At 37.3% G+C, this 15,646-nt stretch overlaps 1 protein-coding gene across 50 annotated transcripts in view; it reads right to left on the bottom strand.

Annotated features, from left to right (window-relative positions):
- The window catches only part of PUM1 (pumilio RNA binding family member 1), a 123,919-nt gene that overhangs the window by 74,807 nt on the left and 33,466 nt on the right, over nucleotides 1–15,646 (bottom strand). For all 50 annotated transcript variants that reach the window (XM_012150074.3, XM_012150093.3, XM_060410572.1 and 47 more), the window contains exon 3: nucleotides 13,315–13,383. In XM_012150074.3, the coding sequence (XP_012005464.2) occupies nucleotides 13,315–13,383 (69 nt within the window). The remainder of the gene's footprint in view (nucleotides 1–13,314; nucleotides 13,384–15,646) is intronic.

Here is a 15,646-nt window from a genome sequence, read left to right as displayed (position 1 = left end):
TCGACCATCACATTAACCCCTACCAACACCCCTTTAAACAAAAGTGTTCTAAAAGGCTAAGAACATCAAAAACCTTCAGGCTTCTTATTTTAAGAAGTAATATCATGGGTAAAGCACACACAACTACTCTGAAATCGTTTTTAAAACCAGACAAATAAAACTGTCTTCATGTTCCAACTGTGTTGAATTTATTCATCTAGGTCTCAGTTTTCTCACTGATAAAATGAACTATTACAAACACTGAATGTTATAGCATGTAACAACGCAAAACTCAAGAGTAACCAGTCAGAGTTAGCTGTTAATATTATTTAATAACAAAATAGTAACCAACAGACTTCACACTACTAATGGCAAAGCCAGTGAGATGCTCCTGTGTATACAACTCACAAAAGTGAGCACATCACCCAGCCCACTTCAGTGTGAATCCCATAAAATTAAGAGCCCTAACAAAAACACTGCGAGAAGAACCATGATCACAGCTTTGCAGAAACTAAGAGGCAAGCCAATTATTAAGGACTGGATGTGTTCGACCATACCACCACTAATACCTGAACAGATAGAAACTCCATTAAGTATGCCGTACTCAAGAGGAATAAAATAGGTAACTACTTACACACTCAACATAAGGTACACAGAGCTATCTCTCAAAGCAAAAATTTAGCTTCTTAAAGAGTACAGGGATGCTATAGCCCCAAAGGCATGACCAGGTTTGACCATCTCATGTGGCAATGCAAACTTCCCACACAAGCTTAGTTTCACTGGAGTGTGGCCAATACAGGAATCAAATACCTGACATTTTAACTAGCTGGTAAGATATAGCCCCCTCCAAAATTTTTAATCTCTTGGTAAATATCCTCATTACATTAAAAGAATCTGACATCAACTCAGAGAAAGGGCCACTCAGCACTAATGGCAGTAAAGAAGTACTACTGGTAAACCAATAGCTCTGACTGTGATAACTGCGTAATTTTCAGAAAACCATTCTCAAAACTATTAATGCCCTAAGGGGTTTCCTGGCCCTCCATACCACAGACGGTTGTTGGGAAATGTAGTGAGATAGTTCATAATACTTTATATTATACACATAAAGCTTTATTACTGAAGTTTTAACACAAAACCGCTTACATATAAAAGAATAAATCAATATCCTTTACAAGGCATAAAGAAAAAGCCTTGTACATATATCCATTCACTGTTAGGACAATTCTTTTGGAAAGGATTGTACATTAGGAGTCATGTTCATCTCCTACATTGTTGGTGGAAATGTAAATTGATGCAGCCACGATGGAAAACAATATGGAGCTTTCTTTAAAAACTAGAGTTGTCATATGACCCAGCAATTCCACTCCTGGGCATATATCCAAACAAAACGGGGCATAATCCAAAAAGACACATACACCCCTATATTCATAAGCACCACTATCATGGAAACAGCCAAGTCATGGAAACAACCTAAATGTCCATAAAGAAGCTGTGATATATACATTCAATTAAAAGAGTAAAATCATACTATCTGCAGCAACATCGATGGGCCTAGAGATAACCATAACAAATGAAGTCAGAAAAAGAAAGATAAATACCATATATGTTATCATTTATATGTGGAATCTAAATACGGTAAAAATGAACATACCTATCAAACTATAGACTTACTGATACAGAGAACAGCTGTGTGGTTGCCAAAAATTGAGGCGAAGGTGGGAAAGAGAAGGGTTGGGAGTTTGGGATCGGCAGATGCAAACTGTTACACACATAGGATGGATAAACAACAAGGTCCTACTGTATAGCACAGGGAACTATATTCAATATCCTGTGATAAACCATAATGGAAAAGAACACGAAAAAGAGTATGGGTACATGTGAGACTGAACCAGTTTGCTGTTCAGCAGAAATTAACACACAACACTGTAAATCAACTACACTTCAATAAATTTTTTTAAATAATAAAAAATTTTAAAGCTAGGTTAAAAAAAAGTCATGTTCATTCCTGAGTTTATCAACACTAAATAATTCAAAGGGGCGTGGGGAAGCTTCACATTCAAAGAATAAAAGCAAAACAGGTGGGAGCAAATTAAATGTTCAATAAGGTACAGCTGTATGCAACAATGTAATGTAAGCTCACCCAAAATAGCTATCATGACTGTATGTAGTATTTATAAAATAACATTAAATTTTAAAAGCAAAATACAAAATCATACATGTAAAGATTGCTTCTCTTCATGGACCCTTCCCTTTTGGATCAAGATTGGAAAGAAAAATAAAAGCTGAAATAGATGTTTGTTGATGTAGTGGGATTATGGATGACTTGCTATAATATACATTTTTATTATGATTTAGAACTGATTTTTAATGAAAACTGAGATAGTGGTACAGAATTCACTACAAATAAATAAGACACTTTCTCTTAGCAGATACATTTCGCTACAACATAATTTCAATGTGACCAAAGTTAGTGGGAATTTTAAGAAAGCTCAGACCACATGCTTCAAATATTTTTAAGCAAGCAGACAGTAACTTCCAGTCCACTTTGAAAACTAGCTTAAATACAGAAAGTTGAAAATGTTCAATGGTTAATCACAGGCTTAATCTTTGGTTTAAAAAAACCAAAGAATATGGTGGTTTTGCTTTCAAGTTTAAGGAATATGATCCTCTAAATTCTCACTTCTCACTTATATATATACTAATTAAGGAAGTGTTCTGCCATCAGTTACTCAATACTTCTATGCAAAGATTATTTTTAAATGTTTATAAACATTTTTGAAGTTTCATTTTATTCAAGTCATAAAAAATTATTGAAAAAAAATCAATGTTTGCTATAACTTTTTCCCACATTTCACTACGAGGCAGCATCATAATCTGCTGCTGTTAATCCACTTCAGTCGTGTCGGACTTTGTGCGACCCCATAGATGGCAGCCCACCAGGCTCCGTCATCCCTGGGATTCTCCAGCCAAGAACACTAGAGTGGTTGCCATTTCTTTCTCCAATGCATGAAAGGGAAGTCGCTCAGTCGTGTCGGACTCTTCATGACTCCATGGGCTGCAGCCTACCATGCTCCTCTGTCCATGGGATTTTCCAGGCAAGAGTACTGAAGTGGGGTGCCACTGCCTTCTCCGATCATAATCTGACATCTAGCAATTCCTACTTAAAATTTTTAGCCTATATGGCAAGATGACTACTAGTGAAAACAAATTTCCATATTAATGGTCTCATAACTAAACATCTTTGTTTAACCAATCTAATATAGTCCTTTTAAGAAAAGAAAAAAAGTTTAATTTTTTTGCATAATTATAACTGCAGTATATAAAATTAACAGATTTTTAAAAAATATTTTTCTGGGGTTATTAAACTCATCATAATAAGCACTGCTAATAGTTGTATCTAATGTCCTTTAATAACACTTCCACAACTAATGATGAAGTTACACAAATCACTTAGGCCTGGCCAATATGTGGTAATTTGATCTTCTCTCTCCTATCTAGAAAACCAGTACTGCTTTTCTGACTACTGAAAAAAATAAAAGGTTTAGCATCTGAAGTACTTACAGATTTCAAAAAGTAAACTATTACTTGAACTTACACTGAAATGCACAAACCACAGAAGCCACTACTGGAAGTAACAAAAATAGTAAAATAAATAACAAAAAGTCTTTGCCTTGAAGGAAAGATTACAAACCTACCAGGAATCAAAGTGATACAGTTACAAAGCATTTCAAAGTAAGCACACTAACTAGTGTGATGCAGACTGTTAAACTTCACAACCTACAGAGATGAAGAAAGAACAGTACCTGGCACAGGATGGTCAAGGAACGCCTTAAAGGAGGGAGGAGTAGAAAGCGGAAGAGCAAAGGCAGAATTGAAAGCAAGTGGGGCAGGTTGCTGTCGTTCAGTAGCTAAGCTGTGTCTGACTCTGTGCAACCCTATGAATCATAGACGTCAGGCTTCTCTGTCCTGGTGCCCACCAATAAAAAAGAAACCTGGCCACCAACTAGAGGGGCAGTAAGGAGAAGGGGACAAAAGAACAATGAGCTAGCTGCCAGTGAGGCTTAGTGGAGCACTGAAGAGCTGGGCTCTAATCCAACAGGCAGCAACAGAAAATAAAATCATAAAAATTCACTTTAAAAGATTAACTTAACATCCCTTTATTAAGTGGAGTGAGGGAAAGCAAACAGATGCTGGGAAGTCAAGCAAAAAGGTGACTTCAGTAATCTAGCCATAAAATGATAAAAGAAGGGATCTGTGGAAATAGGAGCAGGGAAGGTAATACAAACTGCTGCTTAAATGCCTCGCTCAGCTTTCAAGGCATTTTAAATTATTTAATTTCAAATGGAAGATTCATAGCCCATTATGATGATCAAGAATGAAGTCACTAAGTATACATAAATAAGCCAGTCTACCACTGAAGTTGTCTTAATCAGGAACCTATTCCACAGAGTCAGTTGAGTGCAAAGACCAGAAGACAACAGGATCCAACTATGTAAGAATATGGTGTCACAAGTTTAAATCTACAACTCCAAAGTGTAAAGTTTTAAGGCTGTCCTCAGGATTCACTGCCAGTGAACTAAACTAAAGATAATAAGAATTTGGTAGCTTTGAAATTTTAGGACCACCACAAAATAGAATGAGGTGCAAACAGTTCTTCAACTGAGGACAACTCTTAACTTAAAAATGTACTTGGGGGCTTCCCGGGCTGTCCAGGAGTTAAGACTCAGGGAACACCGCACAGCTGGGTCAAAGAAAAAAAAAAATACATTCTTCAAGGAAGCACAAAGCTTTCCCAATGTTCTTTACCACACAAAAAATACAACCACTGTTAACAACTTTATCCTTGAAACTAAACACACTAAAGACATTGGCTGCTCTCATAAAGCATGCTCTTTAAAAAAAAAAAAAAAAAATCAGAGATACTGTTAGTACCTCTAGCTCCATAATATTTTGTGGTAAATTAACCTGGGGAAAGTTCCACACTAATTCTTTCTCCACTGCACATCCCTTCCTGAAGCTACTGAAAATAAAGTTTTCTTTATACCGTCCCACTTCAAGTTATTGGAATAGAGCCAAAAGAAACTTCTTTCCTCTGATTAACTTCATAAACAGTAAATTATGTTCAGAAAATGAAGAAATGCCCAAGGTGAACAAAAACTTCCAGATGTTCAAGCTGGATTTAGAAAAGGCAGAGAAACCACAGATCAAATTGCCAACATCTACTGGATCACAGAAAAAGCAAGAGAGTTCCAGAAAAACATCTACTTCTGCTTTATTGACTATGACAGAGCCTTTGACTGTGTGGATCACAACAAACTGGAAAATTCTGAAAGAGATGGGAATACCAGACCACCTGACCTGCCTCCTGAGAAATCTGTATGCAAGTCAAGAAGCTACAGTTAGAACCAGACATGGAACAAAAGACTGGTTCCACATTGGGAAAGAAGTATGTCAAGGCTGTATATTGTCACCCTGCTTATTTAACTTATATGCAGAGTATATCATGCGAAATGCCGGGCTGGATGAAGCAAAAGCTGAAAGAAATATCAATAACCTTAGATATGCAGACGACACCACCCTTATGGCAGAAAGCAAAGAGAAACTAAAGAGCATCTTGATGAAACTGAAAGGAGAGTGAAAAGGCTGGCTTAAGACAACATTCACAAAATGAAGAACATGGAATCTGGTCCCATCACTTCATGGCAAATACATGGGGAAACAATGGAAACAGTGAGAGACTTTATCCTCCTGGGCTCCAAAACCACTGCAGATGGTGACTGCAGCCATGAAATTAAAAGACACTTGCTCCTTGGAAGAAAAGCTATGACAAACCTAGACAGCATATTAAAAAACAAAAACATTACTTTGCTAACAAAGGTCTGTCTAATCAAAGCTATGGTTTTTCCGTAGTCATGTATGGATGTTAAGAGGTGGACCATAAAGAAAGCTGAGCGCCAAAGAATTGATGCTTTTGAACTGTGGTGTGAGAGAAGACTCTTGGGGGTCCCTTGGACAGCAAGGAGATCAAACCTAAATCAATCTTAAAGGAAATCCGCCCTGAATATTCATTGGAAGGACTGATGCTGAAGCTGAAGCTCCAATACTTTGGCCACCTGATGCGAAGAACTGACTCACTGGAAAAGACCCTGATGCTGGGAAAGACTGAGGGCAAGAGGAGAAGGGGACGACAGAGGATGAGATGGTTGGATGGCATCACTGACTCGATGGACATGAGTCTGAGCAAGTTCTGGGAGTTAGTGCTGGACAGGGAAGCTGGTGTGCTGCAGTGCATAGGGTCACAGAGTCAGACACAGCTGAGCGACTGAACTGAATTGAACCAGGTTTTTCTGCACAATATAAGGAAAAGCATGTAAGGAAACGACGTTATTATCTTGGCCACCTTTAAGTTACCTATTAATAAGGTCATTTGTTTTTATCTAAGTATAAATTACATGGTTTGATCTACAACATAATCATATTAAAGTTATACTAGGTCTAGACTTTAAATAATTATATCAATGATTACTTGCAATAGTACCTGGGAGTCCAGCACGCAAAAGATAAGCTACCAGGTCACTTAGGAAATCTGTAATGTGCATGAATAAAACCATGAAAACATCTAGTTTGCTTCATGACCTATTCCCCTCGTATTCCACAAGCAGGAAGCAAACAGCTCAATTAAAACAGGATAGAGTCCTCTTCCTCAAGATGGGACCAAACACTCAGTTTGGGACCCACAACTAAGATGGGAATCACACAACCAGTCATCCTCGGGCTAATTTTAACTATTAAATTGACAAGAGAAATGTCTCAGTATGCCAGTTATGGACAAGTTCCCTCTTTTATATGTTCCTAGAGTGGAAAATGTCATAGATGTGCATGTAACACAGAAAATAAACTATTTCTTCTATTCATTTTGCTAAAATGAGGATTACAGAACCCATTAATCAACTAAGTGACAATGAATTAATTTTCGTCTTTTGGGTCCTCATCAGCAAAATAAAAGTAAACAAGAAAGAATTACACACAACATAGTTTAATACAAGTTTGAACAAGAAATATAACGAGAGCAATTCCAATTTTCTGAACACCATTACGTCTGGTTGTATAATGAGGGTATTTCCACGCCCCAGCAGATGGCCCAAAGAATGTGTCCTATGCTTACAGCTACATTAAACAAAAGATCCTTTATAATAAAAGCCTTTTATATATAAGATTCAACTTGGAATATAACAGCATTGCTGATATGCTATTCACCCTGTGTACTCTGGTAAAATAATTATTGAATAGTTTGAAAATATAAAGATTTGCAGAACAGACTGAACAAATAGTTTTCAGTTTTATCTGTTCCTCATCCTTCCCCTCTTCAGAACCCCACACCCCAGAGGATGGAAAAGTAATATGAATACAGAATACAATCAATATTTACTGAATTGAATTGAGGTCTCCTGAGGTTCCCTGGGGGAATTTCTGAAGTAAAAGGGAAAATAAAGAGGAATTGATACTTTGAAAAAAATATTTACTGGTAAACAATTCATTCAACACAATATTAGGCAGCCACTGTTAGCTAAGTGCATATTAGCTGAAGCCTCTGCCCTCAACAAACTTATGTGCAAGGAAACAGAAAATATTTACACAAATCACATATATAAAATAAATTAGGGCCATAGAAACGATATAAACAAATGACTTGCTACTTGAATTTCCTCTGTAGCTTCTGGTTGGTGGAAGCAAGAACCTTTCATAGGAGAGCTGCTAAGCAAAGCCGGATTTTTTAGTACTGGGTAGGCTCTGGACACGCAAAGTAACAGTGGGAAAGCTCAGGATCTACAGTAATAGAAGCTAGGTTTAAACAGCTGGCCTGTGATCATGTTAACCTCTGTAATCCATGTTTGTCCAGACATCATCGTACTGTAGGACCACTGTGAAAACTGTTAATGTGTATGAAGTGATTAATAAAGTACCTAGAAATGGTATATGTAGATTGCAGCTATTAATATTTCTGAGCCTAATGAAACATAACTTGAAGTCAATCCACATTTTGATATTTCTGATCTTAGCTGGAGTCACTTGACCTTAGAACTCACTTCCCTCATGTAAAAATGGTACTAATAGCTCTCAGAAATTTGTTGGAAGATTCACACAAGAAATGATATCAGTGCCAAAGTGTCTTGAAAAGTCTGAATGTGTTACTGCAGTTAGCTTGCTTTCAAATAAAACATACTGATGTGGATGAAAAAAATAAAAACTGAGAAAAAGGAGGGTAAAAGAAGAGAAATTTAATGAAGACAAACTAAGCAACATGTGGATCAGTTATCTCCTGCTTCAAAGGAGCATGTTTTACTGTATTCAAACATTCCAAGACAGCTCAACACATACAGTGATAGGTCTGCACATTCCTCCCAGTGCAGGACAGAAGGAAGATACTGGAATGAGTGGAGTTCCACACATGTCTCAAAGTCACAGGACAGACTGGGCACCAGGTTTCAAATGTCACATGCACCCACATTCACAAGGTTAGAAGACACCTTCTTAATCAATCTTCTTTCTCAAAATGCCCAATCCTCATCCCAAAACTATTAAGAGATCCCAGAAACTTCAGAAACAATACTCATATAAAGGTCACTTCTCCTCTACACAATCATTAACAGAATACAAGATAGTTATTTACTTCCTCCAGGTCACTTGGCCTGCCTGGCTATGTTTTCTCAACAGTAACCATTTCATTTTAATAACAAGATGTCAAAAATGCCCAACAATCAAATGGTATTAATACAAAGTGAACAGAACTAGGAACCTTTTACCATTCCTCTGCATACTCAAAAGCTGCGTTTTGTGGGGGAAAGGTGTGTTACACTGCTGGGTTGATATTTTTATCTTAAGGCCCCACAGGCTATATTTATTTTTCCCTCCCTGCTGCAAAAAAGGATCTTGCTAGCAGATAACATATTCCTTTCCAAAATTCAATCCAGTTTAGAGTCAACTGAGTTACTTTTATGGGACTCTACCTGCAAGGAATTTACAGTATGAGGTTAGCCCCTCTGGGGCTGTGGATCATAAAAGTACTTTTAGCTACCCCAAAGCCTCCCAATTCTGTGAGCTATCAGGCCATGATGAAAGATGTGGACCTGGTGTCCAAATTAGGCTCCTACCTGTCCCAGTTCCCGAATTACCACCCTGTGAGCCCTGATGGACAAACACTTAAGTATCTTATGCAGCTGCAGATGGTGAATGAGTCAGAGACCCCAAAGAAAAGTTACAAATCACTACATCACAGTCTAAACACATCTTTAGGATACTCTCTGGCATATCCTAGAAAAAGCAAAACTATTCCTATGTTCTGTCTTTTTAAAGATAGAAATCAGGACAAACTTCAAGAATCTTAAGACTTAAAAGGGTCCTGGAAAACTATCTAGTCCAATATCTGTCTTACCCATGGAAAAAGAGCAAAGTCCAAAGAATACGAGTGTCTGAGGCAAGGCCGAAAGTGGTGATATAAGGGTTCTTCTTGTCCAGTGAGCTGCCATCCCACAAAGCTCTACCTTTCCTTGGGTTTAGAGCTCTTCAAATCACTGCCAAACTCCTTACTCTACAACCCATTCCGCTTTCTCACATTTACGGGCAATTCCTAAGTAATGCCTAATGAGAACCTACATCTATGTTTTAAGTATATCTCACCTTATTCTACTTCCAGGAAACGTGGTAGGATTCATTATTACTCCACATACAAAAGCACTTTCCAGATTTCATTCCTCTTGTTTACAAACTTGTCTATTACCAAGGGTAAGTTTTTTTATGCTTCAGTTTTCTAAAACAAAGATGAAGGGCCACATATCTAAATACATTCTATTTATTCCAGAAATAATCACTATTATTAATGTCCCTGAACACTGTCAAGTAAACAATATGTAAAACATTAAGGAAACTTGAAAAGGGTTCCTTGGTTTTCAAAAGGGAGAAAACCAATCATTCAGGATAAAGTGTCTTTTCTGTCAAAGACTTGAAGCACTTTCCAATGAGAACACTAACCTCTGCAAATCCATCCCTTTCAGGACATAGAGAGTAATAATGCTGTCCTCCTATATGCAGAGTAAATAAGTCATGCAAGATCATAAGCCAAATAACCATGGGAGAAACAGAGCTCAGAAACATCAGGAGCCCAGAAACATCAGGGCAATGAGCCTTCCTCAGTACTACAAAGATACACTCTTGAATACTCAACTACCAGAAATAATCTATGCCTTTAAACTTTTCAGAACTGAACTTAAAGTTGAATGAAAGGGGCTGCTAACAAGGATAGTACATGAAATTTCTGAAAATAATTTGTAGCCCTAAGCCTAACAGATTTTCTTACCTTCCTTTTTATGTGTACTTTTTAGAACAGGAGGCAAGTAAAGCATTCGTACTGTGTCCTTCAGCTATGAACAGCTGTATTTCAGAACAACCAGCAAGGTTTGAAGGTAAAGTTTTAAATAGTCACTTCTGAGCAAGATTTCTAAGAACCACTCTAAATACAGCAAAGTGACTCTAGGAGTCTATCGAACACTGGCTTTGATGAGGGAAAAAAAAATAACAAGAGCCAGGCAGCACTAACTTTACCAGAAATCAATTACTTTGAAAGAAGCCAATTCTCTGAATTTCAAAGATTCATACATTCTTGAACATAGGTATTATTTGCCCTAAGGAGGACTCTCACACAAGCATACAGACACATACAAATAAAATAACTGCAGCAAAAAATTACTGTGCTTGGCTTAGGCAATTTACTTGAAATTTTAGTGTTTATGTGGGTAAAGACTACATTTACACACATCCCCTCCCAGAGATGCTTTATTGTTTAAAGAGAAGGAAATTCAATCACTTTAAACCAATTAGAAACTTATTTATTACAAAAACTTATTTTCTTCCTTTCTCTTTTGTGTCCATCTCCCTTTTATCTCTACAAAAACATTCTCCCAACCTACCCCTATATGAATCCTAACTAAACTATAGGATATTTCTCAAGTCCTATACCTCCTCCGTTCAAGTAATCACAAACTAGTCTTGCCAATACTGATCACTAACCTCCTCAGAACACGAACCACACACACACACACACACACACACACACACACACAAAAACAGTGCACACTTCCCGTCATCATGTATATTCATTCCATGCTCAACCAGCTAAACAAAGAGTTCCTCGAATTCAAAAACTTCACTCCATACTTAGTTTGTTCCCTTTGTGCCTGGACACTGGGTTATGCTTTCAAACACTAACTTCAGTTAAGTATCCGTATTTTGGGAGGGAAGTATATTAAACATTTTTAAAAATCCTCCCCCAAATATCTATTGTTATAAAGCTTTCTAAAATGAGATTTTTGCCATCAATTCTAAGTACTGGCTTTATTCACTCTCATGCTTTGGAGAGGAAGCCAGGCCAGAGTTCCAGCTCCATCACTTTCTAGATTTATGACCCTGAGCAACTTAATTCATCTCAGCCTTTTTCTTTATCTGAATAAAAGAACTGTCCTGAGTTATTGATGAGATAATGCATGCAAACCTCTTAACATCTGCCTAATAGGTGGTCAACAAATACTAGTTATTACTACTTTGTTAATAACGAGGAAAGAAGAAAGAAGAGTGACACTGCATTACTGTTGGAATGTATATTTTGTTTAGTTACTTACATAAGCCTACACAGAGGTCTGAGGAATTACATACAAACATCAAAAAAATGACATTTTTAACAAAAGTAAGGAGGGTGTGGTCTGGAGACCTTGGGAGGAAGGGACATTTTGAGAAGAAAAAAAAAAGATTTTTTAAAATATTTTTGTTGTTCATTTAAATAAAATTCACTTTTTGTTCATTGTTCTTTGATTAAAGTTAAGTCTTTAGAGATTTTGAAGTGTTGCTTACAAACAGTAACAGGTATTATTTTTATTTTGTGTAACTAATTTTAAGACTGGGATTAGATTTTTGGTAGAGTGAACCAGGTTACCATCACAGGAATGGGGAAGCAGATAAATGCAGTTTCCCCACTTACACTTAGTATCAGATACATCTGTTAACTTTCTGTTCAAATTCTGCTCCAGAAATACAGTGAGAAAATCTTTTACTTAATAACCAAACAGGGTTTATTAATGTGCACTGTTTGAATAATATTAGGCAAGCACCGGAAAACATAAGAACACCTGCCAATCCAACCTGCAAACTCTAGAGGAAAACAAAAACAGGCCACAAGGTGACAGGACTGTGACCACAAGGTGACTCGGAAGAGCCACGGCAGCAAGATTCTTAGGATCAAAGCACCAAGACTTTAACTAATGCCCAGTCACAACGGCAGTCAATGAGTATTTGTTATAAACCAGGAAAGAAAATTATCTTAAGTTTGAGTCCTCAGAACCTAGCACAGTGCCTGAATCAAAGAATACTGGCTAAATCATTAATAACAAATGTATTTAATGAATGGTATAAAAGAGAATCCAGCATATACCTATTTTCCCTCCTTTAAAGCATTAAAATAGACATGGGAGGTTTTAAATATTAGATATACAAAAAATAAAACAGGGGAAAAAGAAACTCTCCAGAAACTCTCCAGAAAAAAACTCTCCAGGAAAAACTCTCCAGAAAAAAACTGCCTATCACTAAAACACTTATTGTCAACATACAGAAGCACCAGAAATCAGCTGTCCTTGATCTATATTCCTCTTTTAGAATTATGGCAATCTTCACTATCAATATAACGGATGATAGTAAATATTATTTTCTGCAAATTTTAAACATTACACACAAACCAAAATCCTTTTTTCTAAATTCTATCTATGTAATGGGTGACTAGCTCAGGCCTCAATCTTCTGGAATTATTTACCAAAATACTCAATTCCTTCTTCACAATGGAACTGCAAACAACATCCTCAAATGCTGCAACATCCTCTAAAAACAGGTTATCAACATACTGACTAGCAGCCAATCTGAAAACTCTTTCACTGCAAAAGAACCTAATGACTGAAAAATGAAGCAAAGGTAAGGACATTTGATGCATATAAAACTAAGTTATTTTGTAAAATTTTAACACCTCAATTTCCAACTGACTGGTTAAGACAAATACTGATTAATTTGTGCTTATATTTTGGTTTTATTTTTAACATATTAGGCTAAAGTTAACATTCTCCTTATAATGAGATTGTTTTGGCAAAATTCTGCAATATCCCACTCCTATCATGAGGATGGCAACAAGGAAAAGCAAGCACATACTTCTGGAGACTAGATTCGGACACATTTGATGAGAGACAGCTTCAACCTTCCCTTAAAAACAGACCCACATTTCTGACACACCAATTTACTTACCTCTCCCATCGCTCTTCCCTCCAGAGCAAGTGCTTGAAAATCATGATTCAGTTCATCCATAGAACGTACCTAATGTTTAGAATAGAGGGAAAAGTTTCACATTAGCACCTTGAATTTTACATACACATTAAGTACAACTGAAAAGCTTTTCGATGTTTACTTTCACATATTTACAAGGAAAATAACAATAATCAAGTGACTAAGATTAAACATTCACTTACCTTTAACCATCAGGTTCAGCAATGACCCCTGCGCTTTCTCCCCTCCCAATCCCTCTTGCTTTCAAACATGAAAAACACAGAATCCAGAAAAAGAAAAAGGAAACGGCATCACACGAGAATTACGATAGCTACTGTTCATACATTTTAACTTAATAAGTAAAGATCAACATGTTGAAGGGCAATAATAAATGTAGATGATTATGTGATCTAAACCTTGCTACTAGCTCAAAGACCACAGTGCTTGTCCACAACTGTGAACAGTTAAATACAAATTACGGGACTCATCTGATCCAAGCTAGTGTGTCTTTGACATACATCAGGGAAAGGCACTACAGACTACATAACTGAGTGCCCTCGACATTTCTCCAAATTGGAAGATCTCTGGGAGCGCCTAGAATCTCAAAACCAGGAGGAAAAAACAGCAAGTATCACAAGAATCCCTTCAAACTTTACCTAATTAAATGTACTACCCACATCATAACAATCTTTCTAGACTTCAACTAACTCATCTTCAAAGTCATTCAGTTCAGTTCAGACGCTCAGTCATGTCTGACTCTTTGCGACCCCATGAATCGCAGCACGCCAGGCCTCCCTGTCCATCACCAACTCCCGGAGTTTACTTAGACTCACGTCCATCGAGTCACTACTAGAAGGTAATATTTAAGAGCAAGAATGAAGTGTGGAATAGATTACACAAAACAGTCATAATTCAAAAACCCTTTCTTGTCCAACAGTCTACTGGACCTCTCAATTATAAGCAAGAAGCCACCTTTGCTAAGGCTAGAGTACAGTCCCTCGTTTATTAAAAAGGAAGGCTTTCCAGCCTATCTAAGAAAGATGGCTGACTGCCTGAAGTGGAACTTTCCCAAACCCCCTCATCTAATCATCACTACCTCCAAATGTATGTGTACAATGTCTAGCACTGGGTGAATGCAAAGAGCCAAACTAGAGCCAGGCAGGGAGAGAGTAGAGTATGGAACATGAACTGGAATAAGCTGGAGGGATCAATTTAAGAATCTTGTTAGTATGCTGCCTGTAAACCACCCAATAATCCTAATTCTACCAAGGTGACAGCACATAAAAATACATTCACATTGTTCTGAATTATACATTTTCAAGACTCAATGCTACAAATGATACACTGTGTCACTAAGATGTAACAGCTTTGGGATGCTTGTCAAAAATGTAAATTTATAAAATTCAAAATAGGCTCAATTTAAGCCATGTAAGAACAAAGAGACATAGAGATAAGACTTGTTACTGTAGTAAACAGTTTCAAAGGGCCTTGAAACAGAAGCTAGGGTCACAATACAAGCCATTTACATTATTCAGGTAAGCACACACTGAATAAGCTCCTAAACTTCAGGTGGTAAAAATAAGAGAGGAGATGAGGACAGCATCTTAGCTATAAACTCTACAAACAATAGATAAAATCAATTTGAACCTTCAGGACAAATTAACATTTACAAAGCATGTAATTTAAACACGTATAAAGTTCTATATTATTAGTAGCTCTTCCTATGGAATCTATAAACATGCTTTTAACTAGATGCTAGGAGTTTCCCGAAAATCCAAAAACCTACAAATAGTTTTAACCAAGAATGTTGGAATTCTATTTATGTTTCCCAAGAAAAAAGTAGGACTGGCTACAAAAATGAAAAAAAAGGGCTTCCCTGGCGGTCCAGTAGTTAAAAATCCACCTGCCAACGCAGGGACATGGGTTCAATCCCTAGTCCAAGAAGATCCCAAAAGCTGCGGGGCAACCGAGCCTGTGCATCACAACTACTGAAGCCCACGCACCTAGAGCCTGTGCTCTGCAACAGGAGAAGCCACCGCAATGAAATGCCCTTGCGCTGTAGCTAGAGGAGCCCCCAGCCGCTGCAACGAGAAAACGAGAGAAAGCCTGAGTGCAGCTAGAGAGGAGCCCCCAGTCGCTGCAACTAGAAAACGAGAGAAAGCCTGAGTGCAGCAATGAAGACTCAGCACAGTCAAAAAAAATTTTTAATTAACTAAAAAATGAAAAAAGAAAGTGGGAATGGTAAGGAAGGTAGAGAACATGCAACGTGCATATTGATGTTATCATCACAACAATCTCACAGTAATTATTCCTA

Source organism: Ovis aries, chromosome 2 (assembly GCF_016772045.2).
Source record: "Ovis aries strain OAR_USU_Benz2616 breed Rambouillet chromosome 2, ARS-UI_Ramb_v3.0, whole genome shotgun sequence".
Classification (NCBI taxonomy): Eukaryota; Metazoa; Chordata; class Mammalia; order Artiodactyla; family Bovidae; genus Ovis; species Ovis aries.
The sequence above is the reverse complement of the archived record's forward strand: the minus strand, read 5'-3'. Positions and strand labels throughout refer to the sequence as shown.